Source organism: Anolis sagrei, chromosome Y (assembly GCF_037176765.1).
Source record: "Anolis sagrei isolate rAnoSag1 chromosome Y, rAnoSag1.mat, whole genome shotgun sequence".
Classification (NCBI taxonomy): domain Eukaryota; kingdom Metazoa; phylum Chordata; class Lepidosauria; order Squamata; family Dactyloidae; genus Anolis; species Anolis sagrei.
In genome coordinates, this window is record NC_090035.1 from 29,804,193 (window position 1) to 29,827,352 (window position 23,160).

General features: G+C 45.1%; 1 protein-coding gene across 1 annotated transcript; it reads right to left on the bottom strand.

Annotated features, from left to right (window-relative positions):
* Positions 1 to 1,086: 1,086 nt before the first annotated feature.
* LOC137095547 (zinc finger and BTB domain-containing protein 8B-like) lies at positions 1,087 to 23,160 on the bottom strand. The gene is made up of 3 exons (XM_067462329.1): positions 22,227 to 23,160; positions 19,401 to 19,579; positions 1,087 to 1,398 (listed from the first exon to the last, which is right to left on the bottom strand). The coding sequence occupies exons 1-3, from the start codon at positions 23,158 to 23,160 to the stop codon at positions 1,087 to 1,089; spliced, it is 1,425 nt and encodes a 474-aa protein (XP_067318430.1).

The following is a 23,160-nucleotide window of genomic DNA, read 5'->3' on the forward strand; positions in this document are numbered from 1 at the left end:
GTTTAACCCATTGTGCCACAAGGGGCTCAAGGCCATTAAATGAGAGGTGATGTCCCTCAAAGAACAGCTCTTGAAGCAGCTTCACCTTTGCTTTGGTTCAGCACTGAGATCACCATATGATGTGAATCTAATGTGCACCCTAATTTTGGCCAGCTCATTTAGCCCCAAAAGGTGAACATTAGATTCGAGTAAATGTGGTATTATTATCGTTGTCATAATCCTCCTCCTCAAAGGAGTGAACAATGCTGGGAAAACCATAGCAACAACTTGTCTTAATGTACCCCAAACTGGAAGAGGATTGCAGACATCCTTCCACATCATACCAGTATGCAACACTTTGGAAATCCTTTGATTGGGGCAATGCCTGGCTTAAGAGATAGCTTTTGGGATCAGGATAACAACCGCAGGTCTCAGTCCCCAAAGTGATGAGATCATGGGTCCAGCTTATTACCTTGTAACTATAGAACAGGAGGCCAGCCATGATTCTTGAGGCTGACCAAGAAACAAGGACCTGGTTGCTAGTCTTTAAAACAAAAATTGCATCAAGAAACATCTGAACTAGAGAACCGTTCGCCACCACTGCAATGTAAGCAACTATGTCTTATAGGATACACTTCTTGCAGCAGGATCTTCACCTGCTTTGCTCTTGTCCCATTCTAAATGTCCAGTTAGGATAATCCAACCCAAATAAGAGTTCAGTCCAGATTTATTCCAAAACAGAAAGTGGAATCATTTAAAAGGGTCTTTGAAAAAGGCAATAGAGAGAGGCAGCAAAGGGAATGAGAAACTAGATTGAATGAACAGAGGAAAATTCCTCCCTGCACAGATCCCGAGGCAAGCAAGAGATGATTGGAATGTGGTTTCTGTTTACCCTAGACACAAAATTCCTTTGAAAGGCATAGTGCACAGCACTAAAAACAGTTTAGAAGACATTTCGGAGTTGTGGAAGTCCAACCACTCCTATATGTCCAAGGAAAATTGAATGTTGATATTATTCATATTTTTTTAAGATCACAATCTTGATAAATATTGAACAACGAGTCCCATGAAAAGACGTCTTGGCGTTACCCTGCCCTGCTTTGGCTACTAGAGAAGCGCTTCCCGGTGCAGGCCCTGCTTCTTGTCGGGATCGGGGTCCACGTCATCGTCATCATCTGGGGGGTCATTCTCATCCCCTGTCTCCACGTAGATGGGCCAGTCATTGTCTGGATTTCTCTTCTCTGAACCTTCCATGGAAGGCTCCATCAGGCTGAGGTTGATGGGCATGGAGTCCTCATGTGTAGTCGTGACACACGTGCAACTGTCATACAGACCGAAGCACCGCAAGCCTTGGGACAGGCTGCTGATGAACGTTCTCCAGCAGCCTTTGCAGGTGATGTGCTTGTTGGAGCGATGGACCTGGAAAGGTGAAGCAAAACAGGAAAGTGTGGATCAGGCCATCACTGGAGGTTGATACCAAATTTAGGGCCAGTTATATTTGGGGGGCAGCAGAAGTCATCTGGAACACATCAGCAGTATGGGAGCAGGGCTCTTAATCCGATAGGAGGAGTGTTAATAATAATAATAATAATAATAATAATAATAATCCTTTATTTATACCCCGCTACCATCTCCCGCAGGACTCGGTGCGGCTTACAAGAGGCCGAGCCCAATTACATCAGAAACAAAAAACACAACAACAATGCAACAATAAATAACTCATAGCAAAGCAAAACAATAACAAAAATATCACGCCGCATTTAAAAAACTGTGGGCCAAATGTAATGGTTAAATTTTTAAAAAAATGCTGGGCATGTCCAGGTGAAATAGGATGAATATTTTAGGGATAAGTGGGTGAGCAGACAATTCTAACTCTCTCGTAAAGTGCATTTGGGACAAATTGCTTGGGATTCCTTAATCTTGGAAGGCATACTGGAACATCCATGTTTTCAAGCTCCTTCTAAAGACTGCCAATGCTGGGGCATGCCTGATGTTCTTGGGGAGGGAGTTCCAGAGTTGTGGGGCCACCACCGAGAAGGCCCTGTCCCTCGTTCCCACCAATCGCGCTTGCGACGCAGGTGGGATTGTGAGCAGGGCCTCTCCAGATGAACGAAGAGATCGTGTGGGTTCGTATACAGAAATGCAGTCACGCAGGTTGGTGGGTCCCAAACCGTTTAGGGCTTTGTAGGTAAGCACCTGCACCTTGAATTCGGCCCAGAAAATGAACGGCAGACAATGGAGCTCCTTAAACAGGAGGGTTGACCTCTCCCTGTAAGGAGCACCAGTTTATACTCATTTTCATGGAGAGCCACATCAGCCTTCAAAAGGCAATTGAATCCTTACCTGTCAGAATGCATCTCTCCTTATGAACCATCTAGGACCCTGAGATCTTCTGGGGAAGCCGTGCTCTCAGTCCTGCTTTCATAGAGGGACAGAGCCTTCTCAGCGGTGGGCCCTCGGCTATGAAATGCCCTCCCTAGGGATATCAAATTGGCCCCCACCCTCCTAACATTTCGAAAAAAAGTTAAAACCTGGCTTTTTGAGCAAGCTTTCCCAAATGCAGTGTAGCAGACAAACTCTGATTTTCGGAACGATTGGACAATGTGATTGGGTAATGATTTTAGTAATGAGAAGCTGTGGATTTATACTTTTATCCGTTTTATTTCATTTTATCAAATGTTATTTATGCTAAATGTTTTAATTGTTCTTTGTTATTGTAGGCATTGATTTGTGCCATTTGTAAACTGCCCTGAGTCGCCTCCGAGCTGAGGAAGGCAGTATATAAATATGGATCATCATCATAATCATCATCCATGGACGGAGAATTGTTGAGACAGAAAGAGGACCAACTATAATTTGTCAGAGATATTAAATATTGACTAGGTATTTTTGATTACAAAAGTGTGAATTCAACACTGAAAGAGTTAGTAGGCCGAAGCCTGTTAGAGTTAGTGGGCTAAAGCTAGTTTTGCCCTAAGAAGAATGAGTAGGCTGAAGACTATTCGTGTTATTTTGCCTCAGTACGAGAACTTCTCCAGTGTGTGAGGCAAACATCTGTGTGAGAGAAGTTTCAGAGAAAGAAGCCCCATGTTGGAGGCCTCATGTGTATTGTGTGTAAAGCTACTATGTATTTGTTTGTGTTATAGCAACCTTGTTATTGTAAATAGTGTAATGATATTATTTCACTACGAAGAAAAGCCTTCTATAGTAGAGAAAACATTTGTCTGTGTGTTTTTATTCTTTTATCACTTTGGGCTACTGGTGAGGGTCACGCTGCTGCTAATGAGTTGCTTTGCTATACATTTTTGAGGAGGGTCTTTTGTTATTAAACCCACTCGCCCAACATATTTTATATAGCATTCAGTGCCCTTTAGATTTCACCCAGTTTGGGTCTCCAGATGTTACTGAATGACAACTCTCATCACTTTTGATTATCTGCCATAGGGACTGGCCCTTGTATCTTTGAAGTTGAGGAAAGGTGATAGGGCATTTTGAAGTCATCCATCATACCAACAAGCCTTGTATCTCAATCCAAACTCCACCCACCTGACTACACAGAAGAAATGACAGCCTTCCAGATGTGACCATATCCCAACTCCCATCACCTCTAGCCATGATAACATCTCATGATGAGGAATACAGGAGTTGTATTCCAGCATCTGAAGGGCCACATAAAATGACAGGGAGGGTCAGATTTGGGCTGCAGGCCTTGCATTTGTCCTAGACATGTGCATTGATTTTATAATGTTTTTAAATATTTTATTTGCATATCGTGGATTATTATGGCATTGAATGGCTGCCAGTCTGAAAACTGCCTTGAATCGCCTTCGGGTTTGAAAAAGGTGGGAGAGAAATAGCATAAATAAATAAATCTATATAAATAAAAATGTAATGTTCATTTGTGGGATTAACATAACTCAAAAACCACTGGATGAATTGACATCAAATTTGGACAGAATACACCTGTTGGAGGAAAGTGCTGAGAGTGCCTTGGACTGCGAGAAGATCCAACCAGTCCGTCCTCCAGGAAATAAAGCCCGACTGCTCACTGGAGGGAAAGATACTAGAGACAAAGTTGAAGTACTTTGGTCACATCATGAGGAGACAGGAAAGCCTAGAGAAGACAATTATGCTGGGGAAAGTGGAAGGCAAAAGGAAGAGGGGCCGACCAAGGGCAAGATGGATGGATGGCATCCTTGAAGTGACTGGACTGACCTTGAGGGAGCTGGGGGTGGTAACGGCCGACAGGGAGCTCTGGCGTTACCACCAGACGACTGAACGAATGAACAACAACACACCTAACAAGCTATTGAGTGACCATCACTCATAAAATCACTGAAAAACACCACAGAAGAGCCTTTAAAAAGCCAAAAAAACCCAAAAAATACATTACAACGCATGCGCAAAACCACATATTTACACATATCTAATGTAATATAATATATTGTATATACATATAATATTTATAATATTATAATGTACTACAATATAATAATATATTATTATAATTATATAATTTATATTACATGTAATATTACTAATAATATTACATTATAATGGTATAGTACAATATAGTAATATATAATTCTGGTATTGAACTATGCTAATAATATAATATATTGTGTGTGTGTGTGTGTGTGTGTGTATATATATATATTAGGCCTGTTTGATCAAGAAAAAATTTGTTTCTAAAATCGATTTGTAATTGGGGGTTTTTTTTGTTTCGATATTTAAAATATTTACAAAACTTTCCAAAAACAATTTTCGTTATTTACGAAAATTTCGTTAATATTAACGAATTTCGTTATTTGAACCCATTAACGAATCGATTCGTTAAGATGGCGCCCGCGTTTTTTTAGCGCATGCGCGAATATTAACGAAATTCGTTAATTCGTTATTCCGCTATTACGAATCAATTAACGAATTTTATATTAACGAAATTTCGTTATTCGTTAATAACGAATCGATTCGTTAAGATGGCGCTTCTGCGCTTTAGCGCATGCGCGGAGGCATTAACGAAATTCGTTAATCAAGTATTCGTTAATAACGAATCGATTCGTTAACAAAAACATTACCTTACAGCTTCATCATACATTTAGATGGAACTCATTTTGGTTTTTTTTCATATACATTAGAAAATGAAAAGATATTGCACGAGCAGAATAGAAGGGAGTCAATTTTTTTTTGCATTTATGATTTTTTTCCTCCCTTATCTTCACCCCTTCCCCCATATATTTTTAATTAGAACGGTTGGTAATTAAAAGAAATGTAAAAATTAAAAAAAACATATATTAATAAAGTAATGTAACATAATAAATAAAATAAAATCATATAACTGCTACAATAAAATAACTAAACATAACAAATAAGAATAGAATATAAAATAGAATATAAATATCAATATAGAATATCAAATAGAATATAAATCAATAAAAAGTTAAACCAAAAATTAAAATACAGTCAGTTGCTAAACAAGAAGCAAGGTAAGAAATTGAAATTAAATTACTTAAGACTGTAATAAAATGTAATACATAAGAAATGTATTATATTTTTTTAACATAACAATACGAAATATAAATTATTTATTTATAATATATATTAGTTATTACAAATTAATTGTTAAAAATGCAGAAAGTAAATTAAATCAAAAGAAGAAAATATCATAAATTTCACTTTGAAACAACTATGAATATCAAATTAAGGGAAATTATCTGGCTGGGTGGTTTTGTTCGACAATTTTGTAAATTGTTTTTTTTTATAACAGTACTACGGTATTTCTTTCAAACCCGGAAGTGTTTCTTCTAAATCGAAGTTCTAAATCGAAGTTTTAAAAAAGGGTTCCTTGACCATGCATCTTTTTAACTCCAGTTCTTGGGCAATTTTTCTTAAAATAACAGTTTTTTTGTTAAGCTTTTTTGGCCAAAAACTCCCAATAACTTAACTCCTTCAAAACAATATATCTTTCATAGTATATTGGCCGTCCCCTTCCCGGCCTTCTCCCTCCCAGGGGGACATTGCTCTGCCCCGCCCCCCCCCCCGGGACTGTCATGGTGTGCACATTTCTTACACAGCATATTGGCCGTCCCCCAGTGAGACAGACTGAGTCCTCCCGGGATTGACCGCCTTTTTGTCTGCTGAGAGAAGGCCGGGCCCGATACCCTTCCCGGCCTTCTCCCTCCCATGCCACTGAGACAGACTAACTCCTCCCGGGGTGGGCTCTTCACCCTGGCCCCCCCGGGATTGACCGCCTTTTTGTCTGCTGAGAGAAGGCCGATACCCTTCCCGGCCTTCTCCCTCCCATGCCACTGAGACAGACTAACTCCTCCCGGGGTGGGCTCTTCACCCTGGCCCCCCTGGGATTGACCGCCTTTTTGTCTGCTGAGAGAAGGCCGATACCCTTCCCGGCCTTCTCCCTCCCATGCCACTGAGACAGACTAACTCCTCCCGGGGTGGGCTCTTCACCCTGCCCCCCCCCGGGATTGACCGCCTTTTTGTCTGCTGAGAGAAGGCCGATACCCTTCCCGGCCTTCTCCCTCCCATGCCACTGAGACAGACTAACTCCTCCCGGGGTGGGCTCTTCACCCTGGCCCCCCCGGGATTGACCGCCTTTTTGTCTGCTGAGAGAAGGCCGATACCCTTCCCGGCCTTCTCCCTCCCATGCCACTGAGACAGACTAACTCCTCCCAGGGTGGGCTCTTCACCCTGGCCCCCCCGGGATTGACCGCCTTTTTGTCTGCTGAGAGAAGGCCGATACCCTTCCCGGCCTTCTCCCTCCCATGCCACTGAGACAGACTAACTCCTCCCGGGGTGGGCTCTTCACCCTGGCCCCCCCGGGATTGACCGCCTTTTTGTCTGCTGAGAGAAGGCCGATACCCTTCCCGGCCTTCTCCCTCCCATGCCACTGAGACAGACTAACTCCTCCCGGGGTGGGCTCTTCACCCTGGCCCCCCCGGGATTGACCGCCTTTTTGTCTGCTGAGAGAAGGCCGATACCCTTCCCGGCCTTCTCCCTCCCATGCCACTGAGACAGACTAACTCCTCCCGGGGTGGGCTCTTCACCCTTTCATCTTTCAGCACAGAAAGCACTACTCAGCCATGTGGTCCCTGTCGTCCTGCGTTTGAAGAGGCATTTGGAGTCACTGCGTGGACAAAGTACATTGCAATCGTCACACCCTCCAACGTAACTTGCTCGACCCCCTTGCTGTGGAAAAGCTGGTCTTCTTGAAGGCCAACTTGCCAGTTTTGGGCTATCCCCAGATTGATCTGGATAGCATGGACGCGTAGATCACTACAGCCTTTTCTGTGGTAAGTCGCTGGGTGGACAAAGTACATTGCTATCATGGCTGGGCCCCTGTTCACTCCACAGGTTTAGGAGGTGGTCAGAAAGTTGACTTTCGCCATCCGTAGACGTCTTCACATTTGTCTTTGGTGAAACAAAAGCTGTTTCACCCAGTTGTTGTGGCTGTCCTGCAGCTGTTTTTGCATCACTACAGGGCAAGCATTTTGAAATTTTTCTTTTTTAGAAGTTTCACTGCTACATATTTCTTTTATTCTTAAAAAAAAAATTATAAAATATTTGAAATAAAATGAAAACACTGCAGCGCATTTGTCTGCAGTTTTTGTGTGCCCTGTGGCATTTTCGCTGCACATCAGGGCAAGCATTTCATTTGTGTAGTTCCAACTAGTGCGGCCCATAAGCCAACACAAAATGCTTACAGTGCTCATTATTTGTGTAGTTCCAACCGGTGCGGCCCTTCTGGGAGTTAAGGGAGTTAAGGAAGTTAAGGGAGGCAAAGAGGAGGGGAAAGTGTGTATGAAAGAGAGTTAAGGGAGGTAAAGACGAACTTTGGTCTCACAGCCATTCAAAGACAAATTTTCATTTGAGTCCCGTGGTCTTCCCGGGTTAGGCTCATCCATTGCACTCCGTGTGTGCTGACCCCTGGGATTAAGTACTGGCCTACTCTCAGCAGCCAGGAAGACAGTTACCACCCTCCCAAAACCAACCAAAAGTCGCGATTATAATCATAAATAAAAAGAAGTGCTTCCAGGAAAATGTCTGGGATTAAGTACTGGCCTACTCTCAGCAGCCAGGAAGACAGTTAGTGGGGGGGGGGGGAGGGGGCAAGTAACGACTGGGGAAAGGGTGTATGAAATAATATGTATGTAAAATAATTTTCTTGACTATGAATTTATACCGCAAAATAATTTTCCAGGCTATGCATTCATTTTTTTATGGAGTTGGGGGGTTGGGAAGCCATGCAAAGTCAAATTTCAACTTCTCTCGGTGCTCCCCCCCGTACTCTTTGAAAAAAATTGATTTGAAAAAAAATTGATTAAAATCATCAATAAAAATAAAACTCATCAATAAAAAAAGAACTGCTTCCTTGAAAATGTCTGGGATTAAGTACTGGCCTACTCTCAGCAGCCAGGAAGACAGTTACCACCCTCCCAAAACGTTATTCCAGGTGTATGAAGGGGAGTTGGGGGGAGGGTTCCCGAGTATAGGTCAGGGATGGGGACCAACCAAAAGTCGCGATTATAATCATAAATAAAAAGAAGTGCTTCCATGAAAATGTCTGGGATTAAGTACTGGCCTACTCTCAGCAGCCAGGAAGACAGTTACCACCCTCCCAAAACATAATTCCAGCATTATATGAGGGATGCGAGCAACGTCTCTGAACCCTGGTGTATGAAGGGGAGTTGGGGGGTTGGGAAGCCATGCAAAGTCAAATTTTAACTTCTCTCGGCGCTCCCCCCATGCTCTTAAACGAGTGTCCCTGTGGTCCAAAGTGTTTCCTTTTTAGTGTGTTCAAAGCAGGCCGGTCCCATCAATCAGGAACAAGTGCACGAGTACAGGAGTGCCATTGATCGCCAGGGTTGATGCGGATGATCTGGCTGGCTATGCGGGTGTTTCAATGTGTCCATCTGCAGTCCCCTGCCTTTCTTTGGTATTCGCCGGGAAGGAAGCGTTTCATCACACTGGTTGGAACTACAGAAATGATCTGGCTGGCTATGCGGGTGTCCCCTTCCTCCCTCACCGCTCCATGTGCTTCCCTCCCGAAGCTGTTGTGATGAGTTGGGGGGGGGGGAGGGCACAGGAGTGCCAAAGGCTGCATGACAGGGAGTTGGGGGGGGGGGTGGAGCGTGTAGTGCCTCTTCTCCGGGCACTCCAGAGACGATGCCCAACAGGCTGAAAGTACACTTCAGGTGTACTCATTCTCCTGTTTGGACTGTCGCAGTGCCAAAGGCAGAGAGGGAAGGATGGGAGAGGAAGGTTGGGATGTAAAGTACACAAGGGCGTTACAGTGAAACTGAAAATGGCTCATTAAAATAATCAAGGCTGGAGCCGGGCAGCTATGTCTTCTGTATTCACTGCTCAGGAACACCGGGCAAACGGCCGCTTTGGTTACTCTAGATAACCTGGGTCCGATCGCATCAGGGCGATGTGCCAAAGGCTGCATGACAGGGAGTTGGGGGGGGGGAGCGTGTAGTGCCTCTTCTCCGGGCACCCCAGAGACGATGCCCAACAGGCTGAAAGTACACTTCAGGTGTACTCATTCTCCTGTTTGGACTGTCGCAGTGCCAAAGGCAGAGAGGGAAGGATGGGAGAGGAAGGTTGGGATGTAAAGTACACAAGGGCGTTACAGTGAAACTGAAAATGGCTCATTAAAATAATCAAGGCTGGAGCCGGGCAGCTATGTCTTCTGTATTCACTGCTCAGGAACACCGGGCAAACGGCCGCTTTGGTTACTCTAGATAACCTGGGTCCGATCGCATCAGGGCGATGTGCCAAAGGCTGCATGACAGGGAGTTGGGGGGGGGAGCGTGTAGTGCCTCTTCTCCGGGCACCCCAGAGACGATGCCCAACAGGCTGAAAGTACACTTCAGGTGTACTCATTCTCCTGTTTGGACTGTCGCAGTGCCAAAGGCAGAGAGGGAAGGATGGGAGAGGAAGGTTGGGATGTAAAGTACACAAGGGCGTTACAGTGAAACTGAAAATGGCTCATTAAAATAATCAAGGCTGGAGCCGGGCAGCTATGTCTTCTGTATTCACTGCTCAGGAACACCGGGCAAACGGCCGCTTTGGTTACTCTAGATAACCTGGGTCCGATCGCATCAGGGCGATGTGCCAAAGGCTGCATGACAGGGAGTTGGGGGGGGGAGCGTGTAGTGCCTCTTCTCCGGGCACCCCAGAGACGATGCCCAACAGGCTGAAAGTACACTTCAGGTGTACTCATTCTCCTGTTTGGACTGTCGCAGTGCCAAAGGCTGAGAGGGAAGGATGGGAGAGGAAGCTTGGGATGTAAAGTACACAAGGGCGTTACAGTGAAACTGAAAATGGCTCATTAAAATAATCAAGGCTGGAGCCGGGCAGCTATGTCTTCTGTATTCACTGCTCAGGAACACCGGGCAAACGGCCGCTTTGGTTACTCTAGATAACCTGGGTCCGATCGCATCAGGGCGATGTGCCAAAGGCTGCATGACAGGGAGTTGGGGGGGGGAGCGTGTAGTGCCTCTTCTCCGGGCACCCCAGAGACGATGCCCAACAGGCTGAAAGTACACTTCGTGTACTATTTCTCCTGTTTGGACTGTTGGAGTGCCAAAGGCTGAGAGGGAAGGATGGGAGAGGAAGCTTGGGATGTAAAGTACACAAGGGCGTTACAGTGAAACTGATAATGGCTCATTAAAATAATCAAGGCTGTATGACAGGGAGTGCCAAAGGCTGTATGACAGGGAGTTGGGGGGGGAAAGTCCTTGGGTGCATGACAGGGAGTTGGGGGGGGAGGGCACAGGAGTGCCAAAGGCTGCCTGACAAGGCGATGCTATTGTGATGAGTTGGGGGGGGGGAAGGGAAAGGAGTGCCAACGGCTGCATGACAGGGAGTTGGGGGGGGGGGAAAGTCACCCACAGCCAAGCAGATCAGGCGAAACTTGCCATAAAGTCGCCATTAAAATAAGTAGCCATTGATCGCCAGGGTTGATTCGGATGATCTGGATGGGTATGCGGGTGCCAAAGGCTGCATGATAGGGAGTTGGGGGGGGGGGAAGTCACCCACAGCCAAGCAGATCAGGGGAAACTTGCCATAAAGTCGCAATTAAAATAAGTAGCCATTGATCGCCAGGGTTGATTCGGATGATCTGGATGGGTATGCGGGTGCCAAAGGCTGCATGACAGGGAGTTGGGGGGGGGGAAAGTCACCCACAGCCAAGCAGATCAGGGGAAACTTGCCATAAAGTTGCAATTAAAATAAGTAGCCATTGATCGCCAGGGTTGATTCGGATGATCTGGATGGGTATGCGGGTGCCAAAGGCTGCATGACAGGGAGTTGGGGGGGGGAAAGTCACCCACAGCCAAGCAGATCAGGGGAAACTTGCCATAAAGTCCCAATTAAAATAAGTAGCCATTGATCGCCAGGGTTGATTCGGATGATCTGGATGGGTATGCGGGTGCCAAAGGCTGCATGACAGGGCAGAGACCTCTTCCGCCTTTATTTCCCAGTCCCAGGAAACAGCCAGGCTTTGAAGCTGCAAGGCTATTCAATGGTAATCAAAGTGACCAATGGCAACATTCACACTTGCCTCAAGCAAACAAGATTTCTTTCTCCCACCCTGGACATTATTCTACAGATATATAAACCCCACTTGACTAGTTTCCAAGAGACCTCGCAACCTCTGAGGATGCCTGCCATAGATGTGGGCGAAATGTCAGGAGACATCGTAATGATCCCATAGGAGCGATCACGGTCTACCCCTACGCACTTCAGGTGTACTAATTCTCCTGTTTGTACTGTCGGAGTGTCGGTGTTTGTGGGAGGGATTGTTGGTTGAAACGCATGCATGTAAAGTAGACACAGGCGTTATTTTTATTCAGAAATGCAAAATGAACCAAAAACTGGCCCTGTGGACCAAACGCAGCCACGATACAGGACAAACAAGAGCACACACCAACAGAAGAGTCTTTTCTTTTTTAGAATATTTTTTGTATTTTTTAAAGAATAAAAGAAAGGTATTTTTAGAAAATATTCAAAAATGGAAACTTTACCAAAAACTGGCCCTGATGTGGACCAAACACTGCCACGAGACAGGGCAAGTGAGAGCACACAGCAAGTCGCCATTACAATCAATCATTAATCATTCATCATTAATCCAGAATAAAAGAAATATTTAGCTAATGATAGCTTGTAGTTTGCTTCCCCTTTGCTTTTCTGAACTTTCCCATTTTGAAGTAATCCCTGTTTTTACGGGGTCACGGGGGGGAAGCGTACACTGGAGCACAGGCAGTTGGGCTTCTTGCCTGAGAGGGAAGGATGGGAGAGGAAGCTTGGGAAGAGATTGTTCTTTGATTTGCCATGATTGCTTCGGGAGGACCAGTACACCAAATGGATCGCTGGATAAATTCTCCTGAGGCTCTTAAAATACACTCCCGAAGCTTCGTTATTGGCGCGTGGTCGATTCGTTAAGGATATAACGAATCGATTAGTTAGTACGGCGGACGCGATCGCGCATGCGCAAAAGCGTCTTCCGAAACGTCGTTATTACATACGATTCGAATCGATATTGAGATTAATAACGAATCGATTCGTGAAAGCGAATATTTTTTTTTTAAGAATAAAAGACAGGTATTTTTAGGAAATATACAGAAATTGAAAATTAACAAAAAACTGGCCCTGTTGTGGACCAAACACAGCCACGAGACAGGACAAACTAGAGGACAAACGCCCTGTTGTGAAGCGTACACAGGACTACAGGAGTGCCTCTTAAAGAAATATATAAATAAATATAATAGCAGCATTTTTTGGTGAGTATCTTTGTTTTCCTTTTTTAAATAATTAAATCAATGAATAAAAGCAGCTGTTCTACTTATAAATATTAAAATATAAGTTCCTTCATTTTTATTTTATTTTATTTGTTTTGGTGTTTTTTTTTATGAGGTAGGTAGTTTGTTTATGGGTAAGGGAGTTGGGGGAGGGGGGAAAGCGTACACAGGAGTACAGGAGTGCCTCTTCTCCTGGCACCCCAGAGGGGTCCGGTAGGGGACGACTGGGGAAAGGGTGTATGAAAGGGATTTTGGGGGGGCAACACAAAGCACAAAAGTACGCATCAGGGCAGGCAATGTTCCCGCGTTGAGCAGGCATTGGAAACGTAAGGCAACACAAAGCACAAAAGTACGCATCAGGGCAGGCAATGTTCCCGCGTTGAGCAGGCAGTGGTAACGTAAGGCAACACAAAGCACAAAAGTACGCATCAGGGCAGGCAATGTTCCCGCATTGAGCAGGCATTGGAAACGTAAGGCAACACAAAGCACAAAAGTACGCATCAGGGCAGGCAATGTTCCCGCGTTGAGCAGTCATTGGAAACGTAAGGCAACACAAAGCACAAAAGTACGCATCAGGGCAGGCAATGTTCCCGCGTTGAGCAGGCAGTGGTAACGTAAGGCAACACAAAGCACAAAAGTACGCATCAGGGCAGGCAATGTTCCCGCGTTGAGCAGGCAGTGGTAACGTAAGGCAACACAAAGCACAAAAGTACGCATCAGGGCAGGCAATGTTCCCGCGTTGAGCAGGCATTGGAAACGTAAGGCAACACAAAGCACAAAAGTACGCATCAGGGCAGGCAATGTTCCCGCGTTGAGCAGTCATTGGAAATGTAAGGCAACACAAAGCACAAAAGTACGCATCAGGGCAGGCAATGTTCCCGCGTTGAGCAGGCAGTGGTAACGTAAGGCAACACAAAGCACAAAAGTACGCATCAGGGCAGGCAATGTTCCCGCGTTGAGCAGGCATTGGAAACGTAAGGCAACACAAAGCACAAAAGTACGCATCAGGGCAGGCAATGTTCCCGCGTTGAGCAGTCATTGGAAACGTAAGGCAACACAAAGCACAAAAGTACGCATCAGGGCAGGCAATGTTCCCGCGTTGAGCAGGCAGTGGTAACGTAAGGCAACACAAAGCACAAAAGTACGCATCAGGGCAGGCAATGTTCCCGCGTTGAGCAGGCAGTGGAAACGTAAGGCAACACAAAGCACAAAAGTACGCATCAGGGCAGGCAATGTTCCCGCGTTGAGCAGTCATTGGAAACGTAAGGCAACACAAAGCACAAAAGTACGCATCAGGGCAGGCAATGTTCCCGCGTTGAGCAGGCAGTGGTAACGTAAGGCAACACAAAGCACAAAAGTACGCATCAGGGCAGGCAATGTTCCCGCGTTGAGCAGTCATTGGAAACGTAAGGCAACACAAAGCACAAAAGTACGCATCAGGGCAGGCAATGTTCCCGCGTTGAGCAGGCAGTGGTAACGTAAGGCAACACAAAGCACAAAAGTACGCATCAGGGCAGGCAATGTTCCCGCGTTGAGCAGGCAGTGGTAACGTAAGGCAACACAAAGCACAAAAGTACCCATCAGGGCAGGCAATGTTCCCGCGTTGAGCAGGCATTGGAAACGTAAGGCAACACAAAGCACAAAGCAACTAAGGTGATCTACCGCACGGAGGAAGGGTTGGTGTCGAAATCTATCTCCGGGTAGCCCAAAAGTGGCAAGTTGGCCTTTAAGAACACCAGCTTTTCCACCGAAAGGGGGTTGAGTGAGGTACGTTGGAGGGTGACCACATCTCCTGCCAGGCTGAAGACCCTCTCACTCTGCACGCTAGTTGGTGGGCAGCTGAGAAACTTGCGGGCTACGGTTGAGAGGTCAGGCCATGTACTCCTTTTTGAGGACCAGTACGCCAATGGATCGGTGTCTACATCCTCCTGAGGCTCGTCAAAGTACCGATTGACAGAGAACTCTGCCGAGTCCATATTTGCTGCCCGGGCCGACGAAGATGTTCCTTGCCCTGCCATCAAAGCTATACTGTCGGGAATGAAACGCTCCGCTCTCCTCTTTTTCAGCTGCAGTGCTCTTGCTTCATCCCTGATAGGTGGCAAGGTGGGTCTGACGTTATCGGTGCTGCCATAACCGCTGGTGTTTGGGGGAGTAACGGCAGAAGGAATTTGCTCTGAGCGTTCCCCCACCCTCCGAGAGTATTCTTCTCTCACAAGCGAGATAAGTTCGGCCTTCCACTTTGGCAGTTCTTTGGAGCAGACAGTGTCCTTGATGGAAGGGTCGCAGAGTGCTGCCAAAACATGAATCTTACTCTCTGTCAACGGTAGAAGACGTTTACGGAGGGACAAATTCAACTTTCTGACCACCTCCTGGGCCTGTGGAGTCAAGGGCCCAGCCGTACACTGCAATGTACTTTGTCCACCCAGCGACTCCAAATGGCTCTTCAAACGCGAGACGACTGGGAGCACATGGCTGAGTATTGCTTTGTCTCCTGAAAGTTTTTCGGTGGCCAGTTTGAACGGTTCTAGGATCTCAACCAGCTGAGTGATGGTCATCCACTCCTGGTTGTTGGGGACCAGCTTGTTTATCGGAGCCGCAATTGACAGCGAGACAGCGTGGACTGCCCTCTGTTGCTCCACCATGCGCTCCAACATGATGTAGGTGGAGTTCCAGCGGGTGGGGACATCCTGCAGTAACCGGTGTTGTGGGAGGCGCTCCAGGATTTGCCTGTCACGCAGCAGTTTTGCAGACTTAGAGCTACGGTGGAAGAAGCCCGAGATTCTGCGGCAACGCTCAATGAGTTGAGAGACGGTGGTGGCGCTGTTCTCATCGGTCCCCTTGAACCCATCTTTTACGCAGTTATGCAGCAAGTGCGCCATGCATGTTACGTTAGTGAAGCCGGCAGTTTCGACCGCCCGGATCATGTTCCTTCCTGCGTCTGTGACCATGAATCCCGAGTTAGTACCACCAGAATGAGTATGCCGCATCCAGTCTCTCATCATCTCTCGCAAGTACTCAGAAATGGTGTCGGCCCTGTGATCCGTATCGATCACCTCAAGGGACAGGAGTGCCCAACGATGACCCGAGTCTTGGCAACCCTCCATCTCCCACCAGTGAGCGGTCAGGGACAAATAGGAATGCCCTCCTCCCGTGCTCGTCCAGATGTCAGAGGTGAAATGTACATGGATGGGTTGTGACTTGCTCAAAAGGTTCCTGAGACGTTGCTTGCATCCCTCGAACAAAGCGGGAATGACTGTTTGAGAGAAAGTTATGCGACTTGGGATCTTGTACCATGGTGCCAGGAGGTGAACAAATCGGCGGAAACCTTCCCGTTCCACCATACGGAAGGGCTGGTGGTCCAGAGCCATCATCTCTCCCAGGCGACATGTTATTTCCTTCACTGATGGCGGCTTAACTCCAGATCTCATCCTTGTAACTTGCAGGCCCCAAGCATCGAAGGTTTTCTGCACGGGGCCTGTTGGTGTGTTCGGAGTGCTGCTGCATGTGCTGGCGACTTCAACTACGTCCAACTTCACAGTTGGGTGGTGTCTCCTCATGTGCGTCCTTAGCCCTGTTGTGGCAAGATGCCTCGTATCTTTTCCTCTGCTGACGTTCGCACCGCAATGCCTGCAAACTGCCAAAGTGGCCTTGTCCTTATGGACGTCGTAATGATCCCATAGGAGCGATCTCGGCCTACCCCTACCACGCACTTGAGATGTACTACTCATGCTCGTGTTTGGACTGTCGGTGTTTGTAAAAGGGATTGTTGTTGGTTGTTTCTGTGGCTCGCCCTGCAGCACCAAGGAGTCCTCTTGATCACTAATTCCTGTGGTGGAAGCAGATTCCATATTGTCTCCTTCCTCCCAGTCCTCAGACACGTCCGCCTCCTCGCCCTCCTCTTCATAACAAGTACTAGTATGAGAGGTACTTGGAAGGACATCAGGATCAGAATGTAGAGTCTTTCGAACTGAGGAATAAGGAGGAGGTCCTCCCATCTCACTGCTGGTTGAAGCATCTGTGGGTGTTTCAATAACCATCTCGTCGGTTGAATCTTCGCTTCTTGTCAATGTGTCCATCTGCAGTCCCCTGCCTTTCTTTGGTATTCGCGATAGCACTTGGCCCTTGCGACTAGAAAAGCCAGGAAGGAAGCGTTTCATCACACAGGTTGGAAGCACACAAATGAGCGATCAAGCACTGTATTGTATGACTTTGAGTTGGCAACTAGAGACACACAGGAGAGTTTCAGAATTTTTTGGAATTTCTTTGAGTATTTTTTGGAAAAATGAAATACACTAAAGGTATTTTTTAAAAATAGTCAGCAATGCAAAATGAAGCAGAAAATGGCGCTGCCGTGGGCGAGAAACAGCCACAAACAGGGACCAAGTAGAGACACAGACACACAGGAGTGTTTCAGAATTTTTTGGAATTTTTTTGAGTATTTTTTGGAAAAATGAAATACACTAAAGGTATTTTTTAAAAATAGTCAGCAATGCAAAATGAAGCAGAAAATGGCGCTGCCGTGGGCGAGAAACAGCCACAAACAGGGACCAACTAGAGACACAGACACACAGGAGAGTTTCAGAATTTTTTGGAATTTTTTTGAGTATTTTTTGGAAAAATGAAATACACTAAAGGTATTTTTTAAAAATAGTCAGCAATGCAAAATGAAGCAGAAAATGGCGCTGCCGTGGGCAAGAAACAGCCACAAACAGGGACCAAGTAGAGACACAGACACACAGGAGTGTTTCAGAATTTTTTGGAATTTTTTTGAGTATTTTTTGGAAAAATGAAATACACTAAAGGTATTTTTTAAAAATAGTCAGCAATGCAAAATGAAGCAGAAAATGGCGCTGCCGTGGGCGAGAAACAGCCACAAACAGGGACCAACTAGAGACACAGACACACAGGAGAGTTTCAGAATTTTTTGGAATTTCTTTGAGTATTTTTTGGAAAAATGAAATACACTAAAGGTATTTTTTAAAAATAGTCAGCAATGCAAAATGAAGCAGAAAATGGCGCTGCCGTGGGCGAGAAACAGCCACAAACAGGGACCAAGTAGAGACACAGACACACAGGAGAGTTTCAGAATTTTTTGGAATTTCTTTGAGTATTTTTTGGAAAAATGAAATACACTAAAGGTATTTTTTAAAAATAGTCAGCAATGCAAAATGAAGCAGAAAATGGCGCTGCCGTGGGCGAGAAACAGCCACAAACAGGGACCAAGTAGAGACACAGACAAACAGGAGTGTTTCAGAATTTTTTGGAATTTTTTTGAGTATTTTTTGGAAAAATGAAATACACTAAAGGTATTTTTTAAAAATAGTCAGCAATGCAAAATGAAGCAGAAAATGGCGCTGCCGTGGGCGAGAAACAGCCACAAACAGGGACCAAGTAGAGACACAGACACACAGGAGTGTTTCAGAATTTTTTGGAATTTTTTTGAGTATTTTTTGGAAAAATGAAATACACTAAAGGTATTTTTTAAAAATAGTCAGCAATGCAAAATGAAGCAGAAAATGGCGCTGCCGTGGGCGAGAAACAGCCACAAACAGGGACCAAGTAGAGACACAGACACACAGGAGAGTTTCAGAATTTTTTGGAATTTCTTTGAGTATTTTTTGGAAAAATGAAATACACTAAAGGTATTTTTTAAAAATAGTCAGCAATGCAAAATGAAGCAGAAAATGGCGCTGCCGTGGGCGAGAAACAGCCACAAACAGGGACCAAGTAGAGACACAGACACACAGGAGTGTTTCAGAATTTTTTGGAATTTTTTTGAGTATTTTTCGGAAAATAAAATACACTAAAAATAGTGTATAAAATAGTCAGAAATGCGAAATAGTCAGAAATGCGAAATACAGCAGAAAAGTGCCCTGCTGTGGGCGAGAAACAGCAAGGAAACGCAAGCAAGCAACCAGCAGCACCAAGCACGAGTCGAGCACAACCCTCCCACCTCTCCTCCCTCTTGCCTCCGCGCGCTAGAAATGAGCTCCGCGCGGCCGCGGAGCTCCTTTTAAAGGACTTCCCCGCCAATGAAAAGCTGCCACGGTGCACTGCTGGGTGCTTGGGAGCGCCTGATTGGCTCCCCCAGGCACCAGCACATGACCACAGCACTGAAGTCAGCATAGCAGCCGCCATTCCATTAACGAGCGGAGCTTCAGCTCGTAAAAAGAATGGGGCTGCTGTATCGATATTTTCAAACCCTTCCGGGTTTGAAAATATGTTTTGATATCGCGTCGGATATGCTAAAAAAAACGAATAAATTCCGAAAAAACGAATTAACGAACGAAAACGGACAGCCCTAATATATATATATCTTGTAAGACACTTTGAGTCCCTTTCGGGGTGAGAAGGGTGGCATATATATGTCGCAAATAAATAAATAAATATTCACAAATATACACACACACAAGACACATATACATAGACTGGGCCACAGCAATGCTTGGCAGGAGACAGCTAGTAAATAAATAAAAGCCTCCCTGCCAACTTTCCCCAGAGTCACTCACTCCTCACCAGTCCTGTTTACAAGCCTGTTTGTTTGTTTGTTGATTTCAACCTGTTACTATGCAGGTCTGCACAGGTCAAGCCACCCTTTCTCCTTACACTCAGAGCGTGGCTCCGGAGGTGCTCCTGCCATGTGAAGCGCTTGCCACAGATCTCGCAGGGGTAGGGCCTCTCGCTGGTGTGCAAACGGATGTGGCGCTTCAGGATGCCTTTCTGTTTGGCTGTGTAGGGGCAGAAAGGGCATTTGTGCAGCTTGATGGGAATCACAAGTACGTCGCCTGTGGAAACACAAAAGTGTTGTGGAGGATTGATTTTCAAACCAAAGTCAGAGAAATCCTAAATGTTCCTACAAACTTTAAAGAAATAAAATCAACAATAAAAAACTTAAAATTGGTAAATCCTCAGGCCCAGATGGACTTAGTACCAATATTTATTTTTAAAATGTAATTTCTTTTTAATTTATGCTTTTAATCATATTTATTTACAGTTGATTTCATCTGGTGCATATACACAAAAAAGGCATCACATAGTCATCTTTTTCAATATTGATGGCAATAATTAGAAAAACATATATAAAGCATAAACTTACAATTCTTTAGCTGCACCTAATCATTTTATACATTCTATTTAATTGGCTCCCTGCTGTCATTCCAAAATAACTAATTATAGAATCCAAAACCATCCTTAACTATTTCCTTTGTTTTATATGGCATTTCCCATTTATAGTGTTAACTTTCCAAAATAAAGCAGAAATATAAAAAGGGGTTGGTTTTTTTTGTTCCAAATTGTATTGGATCACTTTCTATCATTATTAAGAGCCAGCTTTAGCACAGTAGGTTAATCACCAGCTGCAGCTGCAGCAAATCTTGCCAACCAAGAGGTTGAGAGATCAAAGCCAGGTCAGAGTGAGCCCATGACCTTCAGCCCAGCTCCTCCACCAGTCTAGCGGATCAAAAACAGCAAAGTGAGTAGATGAATAGAAACCGCATTAAGCGGGGAGGTATTTTAGGCACAGTGTTTCAGAGGAAGATTTATAACCAAAGAAAGCTCTTTGGCAAGGAGATGGAGCAACAGTACCCTCCTGTGGCTGGAACCAAGCATAGCCTCCCAAAGACGACGAATGATGAGAAAAAGCCTAAAGATACCTCTACTTGTAGTCTTTCTTCTCACTGTATAATCGGCATTGAATGTTTGTTATATATGTGTTCTGTGAGAAGGGTGGAATATAAGTACTGTGATTAAATAAATTGTATAAATTTTATTTATTAATTCTTTTGTTTCTTCATCTGTCCAGAAATTTATCTTATATAAGACCATAATTGCATGTAGTGCTACGCTCCCAAACCGTGACAATTTTAGTTTTTTTTATATCAAAGTCGTTTTTATTTTATCTCTTTCTTCAACTTATTAGTGAAGGACATACAGTCAGTAATTTGAATCTTATTTTTCCTTTTAGGTCTTCTATTTCCACTTTACTATTATTAATTATGTGTGGGGCTTGATGAATGGAAAGCTGGGGTGAAAATTGCTGGAAGAAACATTAACCTCAGATATGCAGATGACATCACTCTGATGGCCGAAAGCGAGGAGGAGCTGAGGAGCCTTCTAATCAAGGTGAAAGAAGAAAGCACAAAAGCTGGGTTGCAGCTAAACATAAAAAAAAACCAAGATTATGGCAACAAGAATGATTGACAACTGGAAAATAGAGGGAGAAAATGTGGAGGCCGTGACAGACTTTGTATTTCTAGGTGCAAAGATTACTGCAGATGCAGACTGTGGCCAGGAAATCAGAAGACGCTTACTTCTTGGGAGGAGAGCAATGTCTAATCTTGATAAAATAGTAAAGAGTAGAGACATCACACTGGCAACAAAGGTCCACATAGTCAAAGTCATGGTATTTCCTGTAGTAACCTATGGATGTGAGAGCTGGACTTTAGGGAAGGCTGAGTGAAGGAAGATAGATGCTTTTGAACTGTGGTGTTGGAGGAAAGTTCTGAGAGTGCCTTGGACTGTGAGAAGATCCAACCAGTTCATCCTCTAGGAAATAAAGCCCGACTGCTCATTGGAGGGAAGGATACTAGAGACAAAGTTGAAGTACTTTGGCCACGTCATGAGGAGACAGCAAAGCCTAGAGAAGACAATTATGCTGGGGAAAGTGGAAGGTAAAAGGAAGAGGGGCCGTCCAAGGGCAAGATGGATGGATGGATGGCATCCTTGAAGTGACTGGACTGACCTTGAAGGAGCTGGGGATGATGATGGGCAACAGGGAGCTCTGGCGTGGGCTGGTCTATGAGGTCGCGAAGAGTCGGAGACAACTGAACGAATGATCAACAACAATTATTAATTAGCATAATCTTAGACTTACTCTAATTTATTTTCAAACATGTTACTTCTTTAAAATCTTCCAAATGTATTTTAATGTCTTCTAAAGTTTTTGATTTTTCTACTATAGTTAACAAGGTGTCATCTGTAAATAAACTAATGTTTACTTTTTCTTCTTGTCCTATTCCTTTGTTTTCCTTATTGCATTCACTAACAATTCTGTCACTAGAATAAATAAAATTGGAGATAAAGGGCAACCTTGTCTAGTTCCTCGGCTTAGGTTAATTTGTTCTGTATCTCCATAATTAACTAATACTGAAAATTTATTTTTTTGCATATCAGCTTGTAATAATATATTGGTATGTTGGATGTTTGTAACTCGGGGATGCCCTGTATCCTATATCTATCCAGACTAAACAGGCCTTATCCTGGGTAGCTTATGATAATATATTGGTATGTCGGATGTTTGTAATTCGGGGACGCCCTGTATCCTATATCTATCCAGAACAAACAGGCCTTATCCCGGGTAGGACATTATCAAATTCTATCAGAAAAGTTCTAAATATCATTTATGAAAGGTGCTTGATGCCTGCAGCTTCCAACCTGCATCCTCTCCATACCAGTCATTGTCCATCATGGAGCTCATAGGTATGGCACCTTCCTCCGGCCTCCCCTCGAAGCCACGTACAAAGTGGTGCACAACATCTTCCTTTCTCTGAGTGGCACTGTTGCGCAGCAGGGCCTCCAGGAACTGCTTCATATGGTAGTTGTTGCAGGCCAGGTCCATGGCCTGGCCGCTGTGGAGCCCCTCCTCAATCTGCTCCATGGTCAGCGGAGTTGAGAACTGCAGCAGCTGCTCGCTCTCCTGCACCTTGTCGGCGTCAAACTCCACTTTGGGCTCCACCACTTTGGACAGTGAGGAGTTTATGTTGTCTGGAGAGTCACTGTTGATCGTATCCCGGACCATCAACTCAACGGGGTGGCAGTTATCATACTCCCCACAGGGAGGGTCTCGGTGACAATCTGGGATCCTGTCCTTGTCTTGTAAAGATGAGATGGAGGCTGAGCACTGTTTTTTTGCAGCGAATGATGTGCCTTCTCTGGCAGAACTGCTGCTCCCACTGTCGGCCTGGTAAAATGCGGCCTCTCGTTCTATCTTCTTGCAGATATCGAGCGAGGACCAGATGTATGCCTTACAGAAGTTGACAACATCTGTCATCTGCAGGTAACTGGCCGCAGACATGACCTCGATCACATTCTCCCTACAAAGGTCCAGTTTCCCAGAATAAAGGAAGTCCAGGATAACTGAGAAGGCTTCAGATGTCACGATGCCCAGGAATGCAGTGCTGTGCCTACCACTGTCTTGTATGTAGTGGATCAAGAGTGCTCTGAAATAGCCGCTGTTGGCAAACAGGATGTTCTTGTGGGCCTTGAAGATCCTCCCTTTGACGATGATGCTACAGTCACAAAAGAAGTCCCTCTTCCGCTGCTCATTGAGCTCCACCAAGAGTTTGGCATAGTACGATTGCATTACCAT

Coding starts and splice junctions, on each gene's coding strand:
- LOC137095547 (XM_067462329.1), bottom strand. CDS start 23,160: ATGGTAATGCAATCGTACTATGCCAAACTCTTGGTGGAGCTCAATGAG. Junction 19,580..22,226: donor CTGGTATGGAGAGGATGCAG/GTTGGAAGCTGC, acceptor GTGTTTCCACAG/GCGACGTACTTGTGATTCCC. Junction 1,399..19,400: donor TCCGGAGCCACGCTCTGAGT/GTAAGGAGAAAG, acceptor TCACCTTTCCAG/GTCCATCGCTCCAACAAGCA.